At 36.0% G+C, this 25,610-nt stretch overlaps 3 protein-coding genes across 5 annotated transcripts in view; 2 read left to right on the forward strand and 1 right to left on the reverse strand.

Moving 5' to 3' along the window:
• The first annotated feature begins 2 nt into the window (after positions 1-2).
• Positions 3-8,534, forward strand: tmem179aa (transmembrane protein 179a, genome duplicate A). Its single transcript, XM_058755778.1, has 5 exons — positions 3-34; positions 4,623-5,482; positions 5,588-5,725; positions 6,526-6,604; positions 6,726-8,534. The coding sequence occupies exons 2-5, from the start codon at positions 5,181-5,183 to the stop codon at positions 6,897-6,899; spliced, it is 693 nt and encodes a 230-aa protein (XP_058611761.1). The 5' UTR covers positions 3-34; positions 4,623-5,180; the 3' UTR covers positions 6,900-8,534.
• Positions 549-4,659, reverse strand: prph2lb (peripherin 2-like b). Its single transcript, XM_058755776.1, has 4 exons — positions 4,533-4,659; positions 3,209-4,016; positions 2,465-2,711; positions 549-2,190 (listed from the first exon to the last, which is right to left on the reverse strand). Exons 2-4 carry the CDS (start codon positions 3,784-3,786, stop codon positions 1,936-1,938), a joined length of 1,080 nt encoding a protein of 359 aa, XP_058611759.1. The 5' UTR covers positions 3,787-4,016; positions 4,533-4,659; the 3' UTR covers positions 549-1,935.
• A 10,261-nt stretch (positions 8,535-18,795) lies between the features above and the next one.
• kif26aa (kinesin family member 26Aa) overlaps positions 18,796-25,610 on the forward strand; it is a 91,734-nt gene continuing 84,919 nt past the window's right edge. For 2 of the 3 annotated variants that reach the window (XM_058756777.1, XM_058756778.1), the window contains exons 1-2: positions 20,000-20,210; positions 20,610-20,861. In XM_058756777.1, the coding sequence (XP_058612760.1) occupies positions 20,151-20,210; positions 20,610-20,861 (312 nt within the window). In that variant the 5' untranslated portion in view covers positions 20,000-20,150. Of the gene's footprint in view, positions 18,919-19,999; positions 20,211-20,609; positions 20,862-25,610 lie in introns of those variants that run through there. The other variant, XM_058756779.1, reaches the window with a different exon arrangement.

Genomic DNA, 25,610 nt, shown 5'->3' on the forward strand with positions numbered 1-25,610 from the left:
ACGCAACATCCGCCCTTTGCGCATTCTTGATTAGGTACGTAGTTTACTTATGTCCTACATTCATCGCACATATGGCATATAAACAAACAACAGTGCTTTGTACGGATATTTTCATTTTGCATACTTTATTTTCGTAATATTTATTTTTGCCTTGTGTTATTTTTTGACAACAGAGTGGTTACGAATAATAATAATGATGATGATGATGATGATAAACATTTTATATAGTGATGAAAATGTTCCAGTATACTTTATAAAGTTGTTAGTGTAAGCAAGAATACCACGTGTTGTCCTTATGCTACATTTCTGATGACTGGCAGGATAAACCAAGCGCGACAAAAAAGGTTCAAGCTAAGAAATTACTGTGCAAAATGTAATGAATATTAAAAGCTGTAGGTGATGTAAACTGAAATCCTCAAGTTTGAATAAAACGTTCACGTAATCACAAATGGCTGTGATTGGTCAGTCGTGTTACCAGCGCTGAGAAAAGTAATATGTAATGGTACCACGTGACAATGTCGTCAATACTAGTCTTGCAGTTGGTAGAGTCTATTTGTTTTTAATCCAAGGTGGAGAAAACGCTGTTAATCGGATGGGTGTCTCGGTGACGGACTCCAAGATAAGTGCAGAACAATCTCTTTAGTTCAGGGGATTTGGTTTGGAGCAGTTCTTGTGCACAAAAGTTAACCATTCCTTGGCTTGCCTTGAAGGGCTTACAAAATATTAACAACAAACTTGAAACGCTGTAGATTTGAATCATTGTCACATCTTTTTTTTTTTTCATCTTTTCCCCTCAAATGTAGGCTATTCACTTCTGAAATATAATGAAAAATTAGCCTAGATGTTTTAATACAAGCTGATAAATACAGCAGAAAAATATAATAATCTTGGCAAACGCTTAAATTGAAGACACCCCAGCCCCATGTGACCAGCTTTTTTGGAGGACCCCTCTTGTCGCCCAAAACATTTTTATCAAGTGGTAGAAAATCAGAGTTTAATTATAATACAAATAAAATCTCTGCATTTTAATTTTATTTCTTATAATTGAGATTTTTTTCAACCACTTTACGCCTTTCATTTCTCAGATGTCTGACTTTATTTTTGCATATGAGAAATGCCTGATAAAAACTGACAAAACATCTTGCTTTGAATAGTCACCAAATATAAGAAAAAAGTAGCAATTGTGGGAAATAAAGTCACAATTAAAAGAATACACAGAATAGGTTTAAAATATTGCAAAACAATTTAAGCTTATATAAAACAGTAGTGCTGCAATAATGCATTCAGAAGCCACTGTTAGTATTAATAAGTTGTCTGGGGGAAAAAAAACAAAACATTTTAGCCATCAAGTACAAATTCATCCTTGTCAGATACTGCAAGTCTCCAAAGCAATATGTGAATGGTTTACTAGTATGAAAACTGCACATGAATGAAACAAGTAAAGCAAGTGAGTGAAAGAGAAAAAGGCATTTTATACATTATGGATGGTAATAGCTCCTTAGTAATAAAACAAAGGTCTATAATTGAACCTTTTCCAGATTAACTTGAAATGTGTTTATCATTAAGATATTTTTAGGATGGACAAAATAATCTTCATTACAGGGTAGAGGCACAGGGAAGCTTGTCTTCCATTACCATCTTTCTTTACAGCAGTGCTAAGCAGTGTTACAAATCAGTCCTGTTCCCCAGCATCTTAAAATGCATTTCACATTTCATTATCTTTTTCTTTTGTATGGCACAAGGATTACATTTCAATGGAGTGCCTTTTAGCTAAGAGCTCCTTCACATTATGTTTACTGTTTCAGTCCATACTTCCATTCCTCTTTGTTTGCATCAAGTAAAGAGTCAAAGGCTGCAATGCAGAGCTTGATCTGCCTCTCCAAGGCTGCCATTGTTGAATGGCTGGGTAAGTCTCAATGTCCAATGTCTCTTGTACTACCTGACCACAGGGATTTGCTTTACAGGCACGTTCTCTTGTGCTTGCTGGCTGGTATTTGGTACATCTATGTTGGGATCGTCATCTACCTGGTAGCACTTTCCCAGGTTCTTGATGATGTTGAAGTTATAACGTGCAGTGTCCGCAATGCTGTTCTCCAGAAGCCAGCCGTCAGACTCAGAGTCAGGGTCTCCTAACCTCAGCACATTCTCCATGGCTGTCTGAAGATAACGCACTCCTGTCAACACTGACACCTAGAGGAAGGAACAGATTTAAGAAAATGAGGAGGCTATGGGTGTTTCTTGCTTTAAGACTGAGGTTGCAGGATCAAAATCTCTCTCAAATGACAATTTTTTAATTAAACCAGTTAAAATTGCATCTGTTTGTCAGTAGATGTCTGCAAACCCTTGAATTTGACTGGAACTGTGAGACCAATCCATACCGAAAAAAATAATTACAATAGATAGATCACAGGAATAAATTGCATTTAAAAATACATTAAAATAGAAAACAGGCTCAATATCACACCTCAAAAAGCCAGATGATAAGAACGATTAAGCCAATGGACTGCATTATCTGTGTGTAGTGCTCCAGCAGAGCCTGTCTGCAGCCTCTCCGGTTCAGGTTCAGCTCCTCCTTCTGGTAGTCGTAATTATAGTGTGCTGAGTTGTTAGTGATTTGATGCTGGATGCAGGGCCGAGGAGAATGCAGGCCACAGCAGCTAAACGGCACTCCATTGATCAGATACTTCCCCTCCACATTACTCCGTAGTCGCCTGAAGAAGAGTAGAATGCGTTAAAGAACTTTCTGCAGTATTAATAATAAACCTACAGTGGTGGCCAAAATTATTAGAACACTAGTATTTTCACCAGATAAAAAATGGTTTTAAGTCAGTTATTTCTATCTTTTGCTGGAGTGTGTCAAAATTATTTATGGTATACCCAAAATAAATACAATGTCATCATTTGATCTCATCCTCATGTTGTTCCAAACTTGTATGGCTTTCTTTCTAGTGGAACACATTAAAAAATTTCTCAGTTGAAAGTCAGTGGGGTTGAGTGTTATTTTGGACTCGGCTGACTTTCATTGTATGGACAAAGTCAACTGAAACATTTTAAAAAATATCCTCTTTTGTGTTCCACAGAAGACAGAACATCATACAGGTTTGGAATGACATGAGGTGAGTAAATGATGGCGCAGTTTTCATTGTTGGGTGAACAATGCCTTTAACCTCGTAATACTAAAGTGCATTGTGGGTAGAAATTGACTTACTCCACAACTTCGCTATCGGTCATATCCAGGTAGCGGTTGCTAATCCACTGAATGTGAAACCAGTCTCGATAGCCTCCGTTTCCACAGCACTGAAATTGCATCTGCAGCATGTCCATTGTGCGCTTGATGTAACAGCGGCCTGGCATGTCCGTATCCTTATAGTAACGCATGGCATCACGCAAGCCCAAAAACAGTGACTCCTCCAGATCGTTACGCATGCTATAGCACATCAGGGCTCCCATGAGGATACAAAATGTAAAGAAAAAGGTACATGTGATGTAAGGCAGTATCAGCAGCTTCCATCGCAGGAACTTAGTAGTGTCCACACAGTCATAGCAGATCTTTCCCCCAAGGAAGTTGATCGCACAGGCAGTCAAGCCAACACAGATAAGCATGTTTGGCACTGACACAATCTCTTTTGACATCAGCTCCCGTCTCTTCACGATCTCCACCTTTAAGAACAGGCCCAGGCTGAAGAGCGTGACTCCAGTTATTACAGACACCCAGTTCAGGACCCATAAAACCTGGGCCAGTTTGTCTCTATTTGTCTTTGTAAATGTCACTTTTAAGACAGCCATCGTCGATGCTTTTACCGTCTCAGCGGTAAAAATTTCTATGTCCAGATGTAAAGCTCATTTTATTTTAGGGCGATATAACGTACTGGGTAAATGGGAGAAGACAAGGAACATGTTCCACAGGGAGGAGGGAACTGAACTGGGAGAGAAGGCCAAGCGGGCCACATAAGCAGCTTAGGTTAGGTATTTTTACACTCCTGGATGACGGCCTTAGCTTCATAATAGCACAGGTACTGAAATCAAGATGAAAATGTAACAAAATAAATGCATGGATAGTTTACAATGTATGAAAATGGCTATTTAATATATACTGTATATATTTGTATATCTCTGTAACTATACTATACTAATATAAAGATACTTACTGAAGGACTATTTCTGAGTTGAATGTGCAAGCATATTTTAGTTCAGCAGGTACAGAAATGTCAATTATTTTGTCAGTTAGGCCTACTATATTAAAATGTTTATGCCTCACTGTGGCTCATAGTTTTATTAAGTTATTTATTGTTTTAATACATATTGAGTATGAGTATGAATCTAGGGTGTAATTAATCAAGGCATTGTCAGCTTGTCAAATGTGAAGTGTATTCCATGTACACACTCAAAAAAACATTATAAACAGCATTTTTTTTTTTTAACAGTAGATGTTACAGAAGTACATTTGATGTTAATCTAGGCACTATTATACTTTAATGCCATTCTCAGTTGTATTCCCACAACCTCCACCCCCTTAAAACCACATAACTTACCTGCCCAGATCACAAATAGTCGCATATGGGCTTGTAATCCATGGACTTTGATTGTAGATGCTGTCATGTTCCCTTTTTTATGTATTTCAGGTAAGGGACCACAGAGGAGGTGAAGAGCAGGTTTAGAGTGAGTTGTGTCCAGACTCACTGTGACCTCCACCTAATCCATTTATCCTCAGGATTTAACAGAACACTTCCAAGCCATCTGGGCCAATCCCAAGCGAATAGCATCAGTGCACTCCCCCCATGCTTTCAGTAACAAATAATAAAATATGTATATGAAACGTAATATATATATATATATATATTTTACATTCATGTAAAAACATGTTCAATAAGACGTCCACTATACTGAACTGAATATGGAATATTTTATAGTTCTCTTTTACAGAATGAGATTTTTTCATTTTGTTGTGCAATATTTAGGCTACTCTTTCATATCTAAATATAATTTATTTTGTTAATATTTAAATATTTTCAGCAGTTTACGTAACGATGCTATCATTGCAGTCAAAACGTACAAAATGTTCAAAGATGCTGTGCATGCAGTGGTGACATTTTAGTCGTCGTCCAATAACATGATGCATGCAGCAGACATAGTTGAAGATTCCCCGTCATGCGCAGAAGCCAAATGCAGTCGCCGGAACGATGGCCGTCGACAATTTTCTCTTTGGCCAGTGCATCCTTTATTTTTTAGCATTTCTTTTCGGTTTCATCGCCGTTGTGCCGCTCTCTGAAAACAGCGATGACTTCCAGGGGAAATGCCTGCTGTTTACTGAGGGAATGTGGCAGAATGAGAACATGACGATGGGGAAACAGCGCTTTATAGTTGAAGAATGGGGACCAGAGTCATCCTGCCGCTTCATCACTTTCGTGGGCATCGTGTCTCTCATCCTGTCCGCTGTACAGGCGTGGCGGACCTTTTTCTTCCTCTGTAAAGGCCACGACGAGTAGGCAACCCCTCATTCACGTACACCGCATTGCATATTAAAACATCCCAATCAGTAAATGATGTTATCATACATGTTTATTTGATGTCTTTACATCTCTTGCAGCTCTCTTTTCCATGCCTTCTTGAATCTTCTCCTGTGCCTGTTGGTGGTATTTGTGGTGTTTGTGGCCGGTACCATCTCGAGTGTTGGCTTCAGTGCATGGTGTGATGCTGTCACTGAAAATGGGGCCATGCCCAGCAGGTAAACTGTTTTAAACCAATTTAAATCAGTTAGAATCAAGCAGTATCACACAAGAGTGCTGCACTGTATCTCATGCACTGAATAACAGTCATGCTGATATTTAGTAGGCTGTAAGCAGGATATTGCTTTTGTTACATTTTATTATTTATATTTTTATGCTTATAGTAATGTAATCAAGATATTAATAATAGTAATAATGCAATTTGTTAATGTATATGACAAAAAAATTCAGATTGACTCTACAATTACTTTTGTAACAAAATTTAGTCACTTTCAATTTACTTGCGCTTTAAGGCAACTGTATGTAGTTTTTTTGTACTGCAAATCTGGAGCCCCCTAGCAAAGAGTCAGTTGTACCCTTCAAAATCCTCAAAGGTCCTTTTGAAATGGCCAGTTGTAAAACTGTAAAAAATGACCCTTCCTGTTTATCCCGTTTGAAATGCAGCGACATACTCCCAGAACAGATATTTGCACTATAAAAAATAAATCTGTAAAATAACAGAAAAAGTACTGACAGCTCATTACATACAACATTATCCATTAATTTTACGGACATTTCTGTTAACTCGAAAACACAATGCAATGAAGTGTGAAATTCAAAATACTGGTAAAACACCTGTAAAAAATAAATACGGAAAAAATCCTTCAAATTATACAGTATATTTTTTTTAGAGTGTGGGAAAAAAACAGAATCCATTAATATTATTAGAAGTCTGCATTCCTTCACAATGATTTTGAAACTGATATTTCAAGGTAAAAAACTTATGGTTGCTTTAAATTTGGTTTATTTCATTTGGCAGTTGTGAGGATCTGCAAGACACAGATTTAGAGCTTGGTGTTGACAACAACTCCTTCTATGACCAGTTTGCCATTGCACAGGTAAACACTCATCCATAAAACCTACATTCACAAGCAGAGATTTTCCAGTATATATTTCATGAGTCTCTAGCACATAATCTCTATGTGGTATTAATATGTAAATATGTTCTTTGTTTCACAGTTTGGCCTGTGGTCAGCCTGGTTATGCTGGTTGGGTCTAACAGTACTAGCCTTCCTAAAGGTTTACCATAACCACCGGCAGCAGGAGCTGCTAGACAGTCTTGTTCAAGAGAAGGAGCTCCTGTTAGGTCAGCCTTTACAGAGGAGTTCTTACAACAGGAACACCATGATTTAAACAAACATCTCTCATGTAGTCCATTTAAACTGCATGATCCAGTTTCTGAGAGCAGAATTAAACCCTCAGAATAAACATATTTTTATAAAACACATCAAACTTTAGATCTAAGTCTTAGTTGGTACACTCTAAAAAATGCTGGTTTAAATATGGACAAACCCAGCACTTGGGTTGTTTTTAACAGTTTAATGCCTTCTGGGCAGTAACCCAACCGCTGGGTCAAAACAACCCAATCGCTGGGTTTGTCCATATTTTATCCAGCGCTGGGTTGTATTTAACCCAGCATTTTTTAGAGTGAGATTCATTATAAGCTATGTTCATGTTTAAATAAATGATCATGAAAACTTCATATTCAAAACAGTTGGCAGAGTTAGTTTCCATTGTTGTTTAGAGACAGCATCCTTACAGAACACTCATCAAACTGTACGTGGAATTATCTTCATATTCACTCTTATTTTTACATATAAAGAAACTGCCTGTGAGATATTACATTGTACCTCATTCTCTTGAGAAGGCAGCTGTGCATTTAGGAGACTCAGTAAAGTGTAAATGAGGATGCTCTCTTTGAGCAGATGTCAGCTTCACAGTTCACTCAGACATGAAATGCAAAGTCTGCTTCACTTAGAAACTAATACTGCCTTTACTGTTCATGGGAGCAAAATATAACCAGAAATAAAACTGAATAATTGCTCTTATGCAGTCTTTATTCTGTTACCTATAGGTGCAGAGTTTATCCCAACGTATGTACAATCGTAGCTAACACACACTGGATTGACAAAATATTTCATTGCTTTTTCCTTATTATTGCCAGTCCTTTATATTATATTTTATTTATAAAAAAAAAAAAAAAAAAAAAAAGTGGTTAAAACTCTCGTTTTGTTGTGGTGGTACTTTTTTGGAAATGCAACTGGAATTTTATGTTTTGGTGATATTATAGCACGTCATACATCTTAAATAATAATGAGCACTTCAATTTCTCTTTGTTTTCATATTTATTATTATGTAAAGCTGTGCTGGCTTTTAGACATATGCTGGTGCAACCCACCGGTCCTCTCAGCAGCTAAATGGATTTGCAGTTTCATTGTCTCGATCACCACCAAGTGGCTGAAAAAAGAAATTGCTACACATACAGATTTGGTCATTTTCTTGTTTTCTTTGTGACAATGTGATTGTTGTAAGTGTTGTAATGTGATTGTGACTGTTGATACCATATTGATCCTTTGGTGATAATCCCACATAAACACTCATAAAACATAAAACATCATGTAGAAAACAAACATATTCAATATAACTACATTAACCTGACCACATGTATTAGGTCAATTCAGGTAAAAATATTGGAGGTTGATTAAGTTATTTATTCAGAAATAAATGCAGCAGAAAATATATTCTATCAGATTATACAAATGGTTAAAAAGCCCAATTGTGCACTTTACACTTACAATTCCATTTACCAGTTAGCAGACATCTAAGTGTTAAAAGTGGAAAATATATTTAGATCCATATATATATATATACACACACGCACACACACATATTCATATATATAAGAAGTGTTCCGTAAACATTTCTAGGCCTATAGGTAAAAAAGGAAGGAACACTTTATGCATCACATAATGTGAAAGTCTGTGTCATTTAAGCAACCTAATTACTTTTAAATAATTATTTATACACGGGGGCATACGCATATATTCAAACCTCTCTGATGTCTTCATTTCTCCGTTGTGAACATTAATTCTGTGTGGATGAAAGGAGAAAAATAAAGGAGGAGAATGAGTAGAGTTACAATCTCTCAAAATGTACTTATGATGGTCTTAAAGATTTAACGTGTTAATCACCTTCTTGTGCACTGTAAAAGATCTTGTACCAACCGATGCGCCACAGCAGTGCATTTACATTTATGCATTTAGCAGACGCGTAACGCTGGACTTCCACAAACGTACAGCCCCGAAGTAGACAGGGCATTGAAACGAGCCAGTATTAAAAACGGGGTTGAGCCGTCGTTTTTAGAATAAAGGCAGTATTTAGAAACTTGCTTTACGACTATGCGGGGTACCAGATAATTAAAAAAGTAATTACGACGACAATTATAATTTTTTTAAGACTCTGCCTTGCTGTCCCTCTCCGCACTTGGCGGGTCTCGTGCAGATTGATATTTGGCAACGAACAGTTTAATCGTCATCACCACATTGGTCAACACGACAAATTCGCCACAAGCTCAGTAGCCCTTCACTGAAGAAGAAAGATCCAGGGGGCGGGGTTGGATCCACATCTAGTGGGTGGAGATTGGTAGGTTTAGGGATCAGGGGGTGGAGACGGGTAGGTTTAGGTATAAGCCTATGTAAGTTGGGAGGAGTTGGATCTGGATCCAACCTCGCCCCCTGGATCTTGTGTTCTGCAGTGAGGACCATCACAGAACGCTAGCGTGGAACCTAGGGCTGTAAGATTCCGAAATTTTTGTAATCGAGTCCGATTCCGATTCCTGGTTCTGGAATTGATGGGATTCGATTCCTCTCTTGTTTTCGATTATTTTTTTTATTTTTTTAGATTGAAGGAACCGAACCGCCATGACTGAGGATATAGGCTAAAGGTCGTAGAAATATCCTTCTCATAATATGAAGCTTTATTTGTAAAAAATGACGATACATTTCTTTAGCTCTGATTGATTTTTAAATTGTAATTTTGTCTGCTTTGCCCGTGAAATTGACATTCACATGCGTGTGAAAATTTACATGCTCAGCAAGGACATGCATTTATCGCATGAACTGAACAAGACATGAAGTGTCTAAAATAAATGTGCACAGTTCAGCTGAATGATGACGTTTACTTTGACTGTATGCTTTGCACAAAATTAACAAACTGTACATTGAAACAAAATAACCAGAACATTAACAATTACACTGATAGAGCTCGTGGTTTATCTGTCAATCAGATGCGCTCTCGGTCGTGACGTTTTCTTTTAGAATTATCATTGTCTGATAGAAATAAAAAAATAGTAGCCTATTTTAGATGGAAATAAGACCAAGACCCTCGATCACATAATGATCTATTCTGTAGAGCTGGGAATCGATTCCAAAAAGAATCGATTCCGAGGCGTTGGGAATCGAGAGTCGATTCCAAAGGTTGGAATCGATTCCATCAAGAGGAATCGACTCCTCATTCAGAGCTTTTTTTTCAGTTCAACAAAGCTTATCTATGGGTGCCTCTCAAATGGAAGGCTGCATCCTACGAAGGCTGCACACATTTAAATTCACAACAATAAACTGAAAGAAAACGAGTCGGTACTGAGATCATCAGAATTTGAGGATGCAGCCTTCCGTTTGAGAAGCATTCGCCTCCCTCATGCTCGATAAAAGCCATAATTACGAGAGTTGGGAGATAAAAGATTCTTTTTTATATATAAAAGATCCATTTCATCTTTATATTTGTATTACCCTTCGCCTCATGCTCGCTAAAAGTGATTAGAAGTCTGATTCATTTCCACGAAAAGGTTCTTTCGGATAGTTTTAATGAACCAGATCAAAAAAAAAAAAAAAAAAAAATATATATATATATATATATATATAGGCCTATTAGGCTATATATATATATATATATATATATATATATATATATATATATATAAAACAATTGGTTATTTTACGGTGGAACTGGCTTATGTTCTCCACAATTTTGAGCGCTGCACGACAGAATAGATCATGACGTGATTGAGGATCTTATTTCCATCTAAAATACTATTTTTTATTTCTATCAGCCAATGATAATTCTAAAAGAAAACGTCACGAGCATAGATCAGTGACCGAGAGCGCATCTGATTGACAGATAAACCACGAGCTCCATCAGTGTTATTGTTAATGTTCTGGTTATTTTGTTTCAATGTACAGTTTGTTAATTTTGTTCAAAGCATACAGTCAAAGTAAACTTCATCATTCAGCTGAACAGTGCACATTTATTTTAGACACTTCATGTCTTTTTCAATTCATGCGATATGCATGTCCCTGCTGAGCAGTGAGCTATGACTAATTTCACGGGCAAAGCAGACAAAATTGCAATTTAAAAATCAATCATAGCTATAGAAATGTATCATCATATTTTACAAATAAAGCTTCATATTATGAGAAGGATACTTTCTACGACCTTTATATCCTGCAATCATGGTGAGATTAGGTTCCTTCGAACAAAAAAAACAAGAATCGAAAAAGAATCGAAAACAACAGAGGAATCGATTCTCGGAATCGAATCCCATCGATTCCAGAACCAGGAATCGGAATCGGACTCGATTCCAAAAATTTCGGAATCTTACAGCCCTACTATTCTGTCGTGCAGCGCTCAAAATTGTGGACAATATAAGTCAGTTCCACCGTAAAATAATAACTGAAATAACCCCGGAATCTTTTTTTTTTTTTTTTGAACTGGTTCATTAAAACTATCCGAAAGAACCTTTTCGTGGAAACGAATCAGATTCCCAACACCTCGCAATCGAGGAATCGATTCTTTTTGGCGAATATGATGTGGTAAGCACAAAGGAAGTGTCCAGGTTCAGAGAAGTCGACAGAGAGTTGAATGCGAGAAAAGGTGGCGTTTGCGGAGAGAGTCTGCGCGTTCATGCTAAGTCAACAACTCAAATCTGATTTATAGAGTGGAAAGCAATTTTTAAAGGCGAGATAAATCATGTCAGACCCCCAAGAGAGCCATGTGTGACAGGTCTTGTGCCGCCTTGTCTAGAGACAAATCTCAGCTGCTATTTGTTTACTGATCCGAACTGATGTCAAACACCTTGGGCTTTTTTAATGGCCTGTTTGTTAGTTTAAAACGGCCTTTTACACTGATGACAGTGATAGCTTGTCCAGGCCTATGCTAAAATAAAAATTATGTTGAGATTATACATTTGGTGTGTGGAGTGGACAAATGTAGGCCACCTGGTTAATTATCCTAATGCACATTTGACCATATCCATCTGAATATAAAAATCATAGTTGTGATTTCTTTATAGAACGACATTTTGGGTGAATTCAATTAAATTGGGCCTCTCTTTCTGTCATGGGTCGTTGTTGTAGAAAGGCACAATGAATGTAGAGAATCTTTAATAAGCATCAACACACATAGACCATTGAAAATAACATTAATCCAGGACAAAGAACACAACGATGCTGATGGCGTATAAAGACTAGAGAAAACAAAACAGCAAACGAGATGATTATTTAACACAGGTGGAAACTAATAAACTAAATCAGGGAACACAGGAACATGACCAAAAAAGGGCAAACAGGAAACTCAACAGGAACATAAACGTAACACTTTCGCAAATCATTTGGAGCAGCATTAAAATATCACTATTTTCCAGATGGCGTTTTGTTTATTAAAAGTAAAATCTCCAATCTCATTTTATGCTGAAATTGTCATAAAAACTAGTGGTACAAAATGGTTATGGTACAATGGTTTTCAACCCACTATGGGCCTCAACGAACTTCATAGGGGCCTGAGGATGACTTAATCATTTAGATTAATATATTACTATATATAAAAATATATGTTAATATTATTAATAATATATTTAATCTAATTTAAATACTGAAAAACATACAAACGATTATCTTTTAGTTCATATATCAACATTTCCAGTTTCTTTTAATAACACAAAACAGCAGTTGTGTCATAATCACAGCAGAAGGAAGTGTTTTGTAGTAAATATCTTACCTTTGAATATTGTGTTGGAAGAATTTTACATTTAGATTACTTTAGATTATTAGATTACCTCATCTAACACCCACTTAAAGTTAATATTCAAAAACAGAAATAATTTAAATGTAATCTTTAGCAGACATCAAAATGTTGTGTAAATGTAATTTTTTTTAGTGTTTAGTGTGAAGTTATTCAGACAAAATGAAATTTTAATTTTAATATTTGCCATGCATTGGTTATAACATTTGATGTCACATTAAAATTTCACAATGAAACTCTGCTTTCTGAGCATAACATTATGACATTGTTTTTAAACAAAATGTTAAAAGCCTGACAGACCATTATAACTATTTCCTTATATGGAGTTATATTTGTAAAACATCCTGATGACTCAGGTCAAAATTATACAGAATGGTAATACATTGTGTACATGTGCAGTTGTCTGGTTCTGTTGTAAACTAAAGAGGCTGAATGAGTCCAGACCATTCTCAAAGGGAGCTGAATACACCAGACTCTCCTTTCTGAACCTCATCAACAACCTCTCATCCATCCAAACAAATTAGTCAAGTACCACTGGGAAAATAATTTGTTTAAATGCTCTTTACAAGTGTATGTTTATTTTGCTGTTGTCAGATCATATCAGGGCACACAAGTGGTAAAGTGCATGCAAAAACAAAAAGATGACTAATTATACTCAAGGGATTTTATTAGACCTGTAAGCATTCAATTAAAATGAAGACAGAAATAACTAAACTAGATCAATGTGATTATAAGCAATACTGTGTGATGTTTATAGTCTGTGTTTAGGTGCTAAAGCTCAATAATGGCTTTCTAACATGGGTTTGTGATCTGTGAGTAGCTTGTCACAATGAGTTATGGGTTAGTCAGTGAGTTGTTTCTCCTCTGCAGTGAAACAAGTGAATGTGAATGACACTGATCGTTGTGCAGGTCAACTACATCAATTCACATGAAGTCAGTGAATACACACACTATCAACTGCTTACAATCATGAACACTTACTCATGATTATGATTATGAACTGATTGTTACATTACAAATGTGTGTGCTATATTGAAAAAGGTGTTAAATACTACATTATATGCATTTCCCCCCCCTCAAAATCAGTCAAATTACAATTAAACTTTATTAACAAAGAAAGGGACACTTATTCACTTACAAATGCATATATTTTTCTTTGCACATCCTCAGCTCTAATTGGCCGCAATTTCTAACTACAAATACGGGTTAGAACATGGCTTACAGTATGTCAGTAACAATCCAGACCTTTACTTACACATAAAAGATCTGTTTTGTTACAGATCTGTCACAGAGGCTAAAAATGTCACAGAGCCTCTCACAGAAGAAGAATGCAGAGGAGCTATTGTTGAGTTCAGTACGGACAACATTCCATTCATCTCCCTCCCATTTCTCTACTGGCCTAATGATGATTTCATAGATACAGCATTTGTGTCATTTGCGATTCGTTTTTACCAGTTTGCTGTTTTCTGATATTTTAAGGTTGCTAGCAGCATAAGATAACTATACATATTTTTTTGAAATAAACAATGTAGACTGTTATTCCAGTTTTCTATTCTATTAGCAGGTCAACCTGGGTTTGTCAAGACACTCAGAGAGGAGGTATGCTTCGTTTAATTATTTGTATTATGTATTATGGGTTGATGTCATAGAAGACTGAAGCAGCACACATTACACACTACATTGTAGGTAAATGCTTGGCCTGCTAACATTTCTGTCTCTCTGTGTGCATCTCAAAAAACAAACAAACAAAGAAACGTGATCTGATGCTACCACCGGAACTAGCTCTACCGCACAAGCAAGTTTAGCTAAAACATGGACATCACTGTGAGCTTCAGTCACATGCAAGTGTACACACACACACACACACACAATGGGTTTCCATGTTTCATGGGGACGTTACATACTACCAGTTAAAAGTTTTGAACAGTAAGATTTTTAATGTCTTTTAAAGAATTCATTTCAGCTCACCAAGCCTGCATTTACTTAATCCAAAACACAGCAAAAGCAGTAATATTGTGAAATATTTTTACTAAAATAACTGCTTTCTATTGGAATATATTTTAAAATGTAATTTACTCCTGTGATCAGAGCTACATTTGTAGCATCAGCACCAGTTTTCAGTGTCACGTGATCCTTCAGAAATCATTCTGATATGCTGATTTGCTGTTCAAGAAACATTTATTATTATTATTATTATTATTATTATTATTATTATCATCAATATTTAAAACAGTTGAGTACATTTTTTTTTTCAGGATTCTTTGATGAATAGAAAGATCCAAAGATCAGAAGTTATCTGAAATAAAAAGTTTTTGTAACATTATACACTATACCATTCAAAAGCTTGGAGCCAGTATAATTGATATATATAATTATAATAATAATTATTATTATTATAAATGTTTTTTTGAGCAAGAAATAAGGATATTAGAATGATTTCTGAAGGATCATGTGACTGGAGTAATGATGCTAAAAATTCGGATTTGAAATCACAGGAATAAATTACATTTTAAAATATATTCAAATAGAAAACAGTTATTTTAAATAATACAAATATTCAAAATTTTACTGTTTTTGCTGTACTTTGGATCAAATAATTGCAGGTTTGCCCCACACATCATTTTATATATATATTACAAATTACAATGTTTGGCATTATATTTTCAGCACAGTTTAAGGGGTTAAACAACTAAATTCATATACAACACAATTAATGTCTTAAAAATAAAGTTTCCAAAAAGGTTTATTTCTGTTTTTAAACGGCCATTTTTGTTTCCCAAAGAACAAAAATATAAATAATATATATACACACACCATAAGTACACTGTTAAAAAAATAAGCCATAATAAGTCAGTTTATGCATATTATAATAAAAGTACACAGAGACTACACTGTTCATTTTAAGAATATTATATGGTGGAGACAAAAATAATATTTGTTTCAATTTACATAAAACACTACATTTAAAACATAGCATTAATTCCTTACTTGAAAGCCCACATTGCAATTTGCTTGACAAATGCAGTTCATCATATTATGAATAAGAGAGAAAAAATTCAATGAGAGCATACAAATACTCTGCCTATTGAGACACATGAATAGGCTTAAAATAACAATCGCCTTAATGTTCAGCTTTAAGAGTTTAAAGTATTCTTTAGAAAAGGATTCGATTAAAAAAAAAAAAAAAAAATATATATATATATATATATGAATGCCATTCTACAGGATATACTTGTAAAGATGCCATCTTGTAACATACAGTCTAATCAGAGGCTGTTGTCTACAGGGCAGACCTGTTCTTTGAGGTCACAGTGAAACTAAACTGCTAGCATTCCTCTGCTTTCAGAAAAAATAGATATGATGGAGGGCCATAGAAGGGAATTTTTAAGAATTAGTTCAAAACCATACTTGTTAGACTTGTATAAAAATGTTTCACCAAAATAAATAAGTATGTGAGTCTTATGCAATTTATCATTTTCTGATTCACAATCTGAACTCTGTTCTCTGAAGTTAAGTGCAAAACTACAACAGCATCTTAAATATTTGAAAGAAATTGAATAATATAAAATATCAATAAAGTCCACACCTAAAAACTGTGTTTGTGTATTCCCTACATTATAAGGACCAAATGTATCCACAAGGATATAATATTAGTAGCCTATAAATTTTCACCTTGTGGGGGACATTTTTTTGGTCCCCATGAGGAAACAAGCTTATAAATCATACAGAATCATCTTTTTTGACAATCTAAAATAGCAGAGAGTTTTGTGTGAGGGATAGGTTTAGTGAAGGGTTAGGGTAAGGGGATAGAAAAAACTGTATAAAAACCATTATGTCTACACTATAGATAGATAGATAGATAGATAGATAGATACAAGTCACCTTTATTTATATAGCGCTTTTAACAATACAGATTGTGTCAAAGCACTTAACAGTATCAAATTGGAGGATAGAGTGTCAGTAACGTATAATGATAAGATTAAACACTCAATTTTCAGTTAAAGGCATTTCATTATTGAATTCAGAGATGTCATTGTCTAGCTCAGTTAGTTAGAAAAGTTAGAGTTTATATCTCTTCTCCAATGACTTCTGGTTAAAAACCCTGGTTGAAAACAGCCTAAACTCATCTGAAATGCATATATGATTTACTACAACTAACTACTCATCACTACCTACTACTGACTAATTAGCCTACATTAAATTCATAACAGGCCTATAGAATATTTGTAAGTAAATAGGTAAAATGGAGACACTCAGATCGTCAAATTGGTCATTTCAATCGTTTGAGTAAACTCGAAAAGTGAGCATAAAGTGGGGTTTTCTCATAAGGAAAGGTGTGCTCTCTCACTCACTCACTCACTCATAACCGGTCTAGCAGGCAGGTTTAGGGTGAACTAACCCACGCATTGGTAAGAACCTCTCTGACGAGTCCAACCGGCAGGATCATCATTCCTCGCCGCCCTGAGTGAGACCCCTTCCGTTTGCTCTCTATAAAAGCACCGTGGTTTTGGAAAGAGATGTGCAGTTCGTCTGTGTGGAAAGATGTCCTTAAAAAAGCGAATCATCTCGCTTTAAATGTTTATTTTCCCAAGCAGGTTTCGAAAGAGGATCCCGGATCTATGGCGTTCATTCTCCACTGCTTTTCTTCGGTAACCTGTGGCTTCCTCTTTGGCCGAGTGGTTCTCAACAGTTCAACAGTTCTTTTAAAAATTGTGAAATGTTCAGGACCACTTGATCAGACGATGGAAAATTTCACGGCTGGGTCGGGCTTGTTACTTTGTTAAAATCAGGTTTGTTGAGTTCACTGTACGATGACTGCGTTGTTGGCCTATTTGCGCTCGCGCTCTCTCTGTCATTGCTGTGTGTTAAACGTCTTATTGTATGACTTCACATTTGATGTATTTGATTTTCGTATTTTGTTTGAAAATAATAAACCTAATTCAAAATGAAACCTGTAACTATTCTTTCTTATTTTTGTTACAAAACAGTAATTTTAGTGTTTGTCTTTGATTACACACTGTAGGTTCTTTTTTTTACCAACGTTCAGTAGCCTACTACTTAATCATTAGATTTAAGACAAGTTTAATAGTCTTCAGCACACCTTATTTTGTATTGTATGAAATGTATGCGGCAACTTAGGTTTGTTTTACGTTTTACCTGTATTTTAGAATAACAGGCTAAATAACTTTTTTAGAAGGTATTATTTAGCCCACACTTCATACATTTTGGAGGAAAATATTGGGTGGGTGAGTAAATAAATAAAACCCCTACTTTTGCACATGTTTTTGCGTTTACTCAGAATTGTTGAATTTCACGGTTGAGACATTAAAAACAGTTTGAAGAGTTTCGAGCAGATATTCATCAGTGGTGGAGATTCCCATTAATGGGAACATGGCCAGATTACGCCGGCATGAAAACAGCTGAGGAGTTCCCCTGAGACGCTGTGTTTAGGATGCAGGATATGTCTGTGAGACTCCAGGGACCACTGGGCATGATACAAATCATTTCAACATGGATTAAAAAAAATCGGACCCCAATAATCCCATACAATGTAAATTTCACCCCCCATTAGACTCATGTGACTTTTTAGGTAGATACAGGAAGGCATTCATGAGATAAAGGCCTGCAAATGTCAGACATTATTTACGCAAATAGTAAATAATTACACCGCGTGTTAACCTGCCAATGAAAAAAAAATATTTTACACTTAAGTAAGATATGATAATGAGAAGCTATTGCAATGCCCTAAAACAGACCGAAATGGCTGCTTATTGCACTGCGGTGTTAATTTAATAAAATAATGGTAACAGGTGAAGCTACTGTCATGTGAGACATGACAGTAACTCATACAAGAAGGAAAAGAAGAAGAAGAAGAAGAGAGAGAGAGAGAGAGAGAGAAAGAGGCGGAGACACCAGCGACGCTTTGAATCGATCCACATGGTTTTCGTTTGGACTACCAGGTGCGCGCGCAAAGGACAGAGATGGTTAAACATACGCCGAAGCTCCTGAAGGACAACATTGTCTTTTAAAAAGTCACAAGTAGCTAATTTGTTCTTATTCTAATGCCCTTTCACGTGGTTTCATAAGCGGCATGACTTGATAATTAGAAATTGTCTGTAGGCTAACACCCAGATGACAACACAGCTCAAAGAAGAGGTTTCCCATGGCTTTACATGATGCACCACAAGATTCAAGGAATATACAGCAGAGGGAAGCACCTGTGGAACTTGAAACTTTCATTTTGGATGCCGATATAATATTTGGACTGACCAGTCATTGTCTGAAGAGAAAACAGAAGGTAATATTTACATGATTTGTTAACTTCATATATCTGTTAAATATGCTTATCTTATCTGTCTAGAAAAAGTGCAAAAAGATCAAGAACATTTCAGCACCACGAACAGCTCCTTCGAAAAGACCCATAAATGTGTGTGTCTACTGTAATCACAGCAAATCCCACAGTGTTTGCACAAAGTGTTTCATGTCACGTTTTAGATCTCACAGAGACCTACGCGGCGCGTCTAACACTAAAGTGCGTTGACCACAACGAAAGAAAATGCTATCACAATGTATCAAATGCATACAAAAATTTCTAAATCTGTTCACACATTTTTGAAGAGTAAAACATTTTTATACAAGCGCCACCAATGAATAAACTTCATAATAGTTTTTTTTAATTTAATTTTTTTATTTTTTATAATGCAAATGCAATTATAGATTGTGGCCATGTGGTGGCGCTATAGGAATAGTAAATGGCTGACTGCACAACTGAAAATACTCCCTTTCTCTGTCTCCCACAGTACTTTATTAGCATGTCTATTTTACATTGTGTTCCTATAATACTATACAAAAATAAATAGTGACAAAAATAGAAAAATAATAAAATATAAACTATAGCCCTATAAAGTGCCAGTAATGCGAATAAAATAATAAGTGTAACAGAATATGAAATAAAAATGCTGAGCCTTTTTGCATGTTGTCCTGTCTTGGCGTGGCTTTCCTCCTTCCCCTGGCTGCTCCGGTTTCCACCACATTCCAAAGCAGCAAATGTGAATTGGTGTGAGTTTTATACGTTTCAGACAGAAAAATGAGGAATGGGATTTGAGTTTTTCCAAATATTTCACTCAGCTATGGAATCCATGGCAGTAAATGAAAAAGTGCGCCTCGATACGTCTGCATACGTCTATTCTGCCTACACCACCGTACTGTCAATGAAAACAGGTTACATTTCTCCCGTTCACAAGAGAACGATGCGCCTTCAATGTGAATCAGGGTCAGCGCGCAGTGTGAGCAGTGATTCTGCTCCGCCCCTCAGCGATCCAATATCAGTCTAACTTTGAGAGCTTATTTAAGTTCATTTATCGTCAGCATGGGATTGAGAAGCGCAACAACTCGCAAGACTGGAAAAACTAAACTGTAGACGCCTGCATAGAGTTACCATCTTTGAAATCAAATGGATAATTTGCGAATCTCGCAGTGAGTCGGAGCACATCAGACTGTCTGACACGCGGGGACATTTAAAACAGAAACATGCGCTCTCATTATTGGGTTCAAGGTGCAGGACGCAGCCCAGATTTCAGGAGGTTCATGGTGAGATATAGTATGATTAAAGTTTTAAAATGATTTAAAATGATTTTAAAATAAATTAAATACTTAGCATTTGATAAATGAAATCATGTATTGTTTCATGAACAGTGTTTATCCTACTGGAAAAGTTGGTTTGGTGGTCTTAACTGGTTTTTAAGCCTGGTCAGGTTGGTCTAGCAAGGCTTGGAAATCATCTTAAACGTGTTAAGACCTGCAAACTATCTTGCACCGGGTCCAGCTGTTTCTCTCTCTCTCTCTCTTTAGCAGTGCAGTGTTGTTTTTTGGAGGACCATATAATGAGAGTCTTAAAGTAAAGTGTTGTGTCAACAGACTACATTTTTCCAGCAGCCACTTTTCATTCACTCTCAGTTTGAATAATCTTCTGCCCTTCTGTCACTTAAGGTCGTTGAAGTATCAGCAAGCAGTGAATCAGTGCAGAGTCCAGCACTCAATCCTAGGAAAAGGCTTCATTCTGCAGAGGAAGTGCAATGCGGCAGCCGGCCAAACCCGGAGGGTGCCGGTTCAGTGTCCGTAACGGAGTTAAGTTATTCTGAGAACAAGCACGGGAGGGAAAGCCTGTGTCAGCGATGTCAAATCATTGCGAAGCAACTGAATAGGCAGGCACGCGAGCTGGCCGAGCCAGGAACTCTGAAGGTTTGTGCATTCAACTAAACCATTAAATCAATTCATCTCAGGGCCTGTTACACCATGAAGACAGTGACTGTGGTTTAGAAATAATCATTTTCATCTTTGAAGACTAAACTCTAATTAAAAGCAGTAAAAGTTAATTTCTAACAATACCCATTACATAATAATAAAGAATTTAGGAGAGTTCAAAAACCTTAAAAGGCGTAGTTTACTCAAAAATGAAAATTCAATTTTTTTTCTCACACTCATGTTGTCCCACACCTGTCTCACCTTTTTTCTTCATGGAACACAAAAGATAATGTTTGGCATATTTGCAGTCTCAGTCTCTTCTCAATTTTATTGTATGGAGAAAAAAATATTTAAATGTTAAGATTGAAAGTGTTGGGTGACAGAGACTGTCATTGTGCCTAACATTTCCTTTTATGTTTCACAGAATAAAGAAAATCAAACAGGTGTAGAACAACATGGCATGAATAAAAGATGAAAGAATTTGTGAGATTATATATATATATATATAATTATATATATACAGGTGCTGGTCATATAATTAGAATATCATCAAAAAGTTGATTTATTTCACTAATTCCATTCAAAAAGTGAAACTTGTATATTATATTCATTCATTACACACAGACTGATATATTTCAAATGTTTATTTCTTTTAATTTTGATGATTAGAGCTTACAGCTCATGAAAGTCAAAAATCAGTATCTCAAAATATTAGAATATTACTTAAGACCAATACAAAGAAAGGATTTTTAGAAATTTTGGCCAACTGAAAAGTATGAAAATGAAAAGTATGAGCATGTACAGCACTCAATACTTAGTTGGGGCTCCTTTTGCCTGAATTACTGCAGCAATGCAGCGTGGCATGGAGTCGATCAGTCTGTGGCACTGCTCAGGTGTTATGAGAGCCCAGGTTGCTCTGATAGTGGCCTTCAGCTCATCTGCATTGTTGGGTCTGGTGTCTCTCATCTTCCTCTTGACAATACCCCATAGATTCTCTATGGGGTTCAGGTCAGGCGAGTTTGCTGGCCAATCAAGCACAGTAACACTATGGTCATTGAACCAGCTTTTGGTACCTTTGTCAGTGTGGGCAGGTGCCAAGTCCTGCTGGAAAATGAAATCAGCATCTCCAACAGAAGGAAGCATGAAGTGCTCTAAAATTTCCTGGTAGATGGCTGCGTTGACTGTGGACATCAGAAAACACAGTGGACCAACACCAGCAGATGACATGGCAGCCCAAATCATCACAGACTGTGGAAACTTCACACTGGACTTCAAGCAACATGGATTATGTGCCTCTCCACTCTTCCTCCAGACTCTGGGACCTTGATTTCCAAATGAAATGTAAAATTTACTTTCATCTGAAAAGAGGACTTTGGACCACTGAGCAACAGTCCAGTTCTTTTTCTCCACAGCCCAGGTAAGATGCTTCCGACGTTGTCTCTGGTTCAGAAGTGGCTTGGTAGCCCTTTTCCTGAAGACGTCTGAGCGTGGTGACTCTTGATGCACTGACTCCAGCTTCAGTTCTCTCCTTGTGAAGCTCTCACAAGTGTTTGAATCGGCTTTGCTTGACAGTATTCTCAAGCTTGCGGTCATCCCTGTTGCTTGTGCACCTTTTCCTACCCAAATTCTTCCTTCCAGTCAACTTTGCATTTAATATGCTTTGATAAAGCACTCTGTAAACAGCCACACCTTTCAGTAATGACCTTCTGTGACTTACCCTCTTTGTGGAGGGTGTCAATGTTCGTCTTCTGGATCATTGCCAAGTCAGCAGTCTTCTCCATTATTGTGGTTTCGAAGAACAAGAGATACCCAGAATTTATACTGTAGGGATGGTCATTTATTCAAACTCAAATGTAAATATTCTAATATTTTGAGATACTGATTTTTGACTTTCATGAGCTGTAAGCTCTAATCATCAAAATTAAAAGAAATAAACATTTGAAATATATCAGTCTGTGTGTAATGAATTAATATAATATACAAGTTTTACTTTTTGAATGGAATTAGTGAAATAAATCAACTTTTTGATGATATTCTAATTATATGACCAGCACCTGTATATAAATATAAAGTTTGGGGTCAGTAAGTTTTTTTTTGTGTTTTGAAAGAAGTGAATATTTTATTCAGCAAGTATTCATTAAATTGATCAAAAGTTAGATTAAAACATTTATATTACAAAAGATGTTTGAACTATCTTTTCATCTAAGAATTCTAAAAATTGTGTCACGGTTTCCACAAAAATATTAAAGTAATATTAAAGTGTAATGATAATAAATGTTTATTGAGCAGCAGATCAGCATATTAGAATGACTTCTGAAGGGTGACACTGAAAGCTGGAGTAATGGCTGCTGAAAATTCAGCTTTGCTATCACAGGAAGAAATTACTTTTTAAAAATATATTAAGATAGAAACAGTTACTTTAAATTGTAATAATATTGCACAGTATTATTGTTTTTACTTTATTTTTGATCAAATAAATGTAGCCTTGGTGAACATAAAAGACTTACTGACCTCAAGAAGTCCACATACACAAACATCTAAAATTTACAATCCGCATATGAATTTGATGTGGTGCGAGTTCAAAATACCATTTGACATGAACACCTTTGGACACATCGCTGTCGTTAAGGATAATGCCTACTCTATGAAGTTGAAATGGCAGTATTTTGACTTGTCTGCCTCTTTAGCCCACCATGCACCTAAAATACCATTCGGCAATGCTCAAACATATGAGGTGTGCTACTTCTTTTTTGACACAGCCACCAGCGTCTACCCTGTCCACAATGATTATTTTAGATGATAGTGAGATGTATTGCAGGTAAAACCCATTTCAATGACCAGTAGAACCGTCCAACTCAGCAGGATTTTATGGTCCCATTAATAGTGAGCAATGACACACTTTGAGTGGTTATATTCAAGAGAAGATCTGCTGAGATGAATGTAAGCAGTCATGCCTATCATTGGTGATGAGAGTTCTGATTATATTAACTGTCCTGGTAGTGCATAAAGAGAAGGTTGCGGCCCACCTTAGTCTTTCACTGAAGAATCAGCTCAAACTAAACGGCATCTAAGTTTATAGAATGTTTATGGCAGAAGCATAACTTTTAATGAACATCTCCAGTCCCTTTATACTTACAAAAGCTTATATACTTATGAATGTATAAAGCTAATCTTTTCATCTTAAATTGACAGTTTAGCCTCTGACTCATTAAATATTGTCACTGACTTACAGTTATTTAGAGCTGGCCCACTTGTTTCCTTTGTTATTGCTTGTTTTTATTATGCAGTGACATCATTATTTATGAGTGTTAATATTGTCTTGTTTCCATGCTTGTATACAGCAGCACTTGGTGGTTATTGTTCTTAGCAACAATGCATGTAAAGGGAAGTGTAAAAGTGATACCATCTGAAAAGGAAGTTAAAGCCACCGAACTTTTACCACTCAATGAAAGTGTGATCCTGTTGGCTTGGTAATGCATTTCCTCAAATGACCAGAGGCTGTGCATTCCTTCACGTTGACTGGGATTATAAAGAGTTGGACCTGACCGTAACCTCCTGTTTTGAAGTTTTGTCTTTCAAACTGACCCAGCCACATGAATGAATAGTTTTTAGCAGGCCAGCACATTTTCAGATACTTGTACACTGTAAAAAATATCAAGCAGTTTCAACTAATTATTATTTAGTAACTAGTTCCACAGAAAATTTACGTTCAGCCAATTTTTGACTTCAAAGTGTTATCTGAATTGTTATTTTTTAGTTGGCTCAACCTTTAGTGAACTAGTTTTATAGTCCATTCAACTAAAATGTTTTAATTGGTCAAACACTTAGAAGACTACAGCAAGTTATGTCAATTCAAATTTAACCATTTACTCCATGTGTTTTATATGTTACCTCAACTAAGATTTATTATTTGGGCATCATAAGAAATTGCTGGGGAACTACATAAACATATTTTTATAGTTTAAAAAAAATATAAAAAATTATTAACTGGTGTTTATCAATCACTAAAAACACACATTTTAGAACACATAATAGCCTTTTTTTTTTAATAACAATCTCCATCCATTTATAACATTTTTCATACAAACTAAACATACAGGAATGAAGAAAAAAGTCACCTATATCTTGGATGGCCTAAGGGTCAGTAAATTAACAGCAAATTTTCATTTGTGGGTGAACTATCCCTTTAAAGCTCCAGTTGACAAACATTACATCTGTAATACAACTGCAAAATTTAGTTTAAATTTAGTTTAATGAACTAAGAAAAAACTAAACAAGCTAAACAAAATGTTAGCAAACAAACATTTACAAATATTATTACTGTTCACAATTACATCTTTAAAATAAGGCAGAAGTAAAAAAATAAAATAAAAAATGAACCAGGTGTTACAGTATATAAAATCAAATCAAGTCACCTTTATTTACATAGTGCTTTATACAATACTGATTGTGTGAAAGCAGCTTTACAGAGTCAAACAGGAAAATAGTTTGTCAATAAGGCAAGAGGACATTAAAAAGTCATTTGTTTCCAGTTAAAGTCAGTTCATTGGTGATTCAGTGTTGACATCATCCAGTTCAGCTCTCTTCCAGTAGTGTCTGTGCAATCAGCCAAGCGTCCCCAAACAAGCAAGCCAAAGGCAACAGCCGCAGGGACCCAAAACTCCATCGGTGACAGAGATTGAGTAGAAAACCTTGGGAGAAACCAGGCTCAGTCGGGGGGCAGTTCTCCTCTGGCCAGATGAAATC

Source organism: Onychostoma macrolepis, chromosome 20, assembly GCF_012432095.1.
Source record: "Onychostoma macrolepis isolate SWU-2019 chromosome 20, ASM1243209v1, whole genome shotgun sequence".
Taxonomy (NCBI): Eukaryota; Metazoa; Chordata; class Actinopteri; order Cypriniformes; family Cyprinidae; genus Onychostoma; species Onychostoma macrolepis.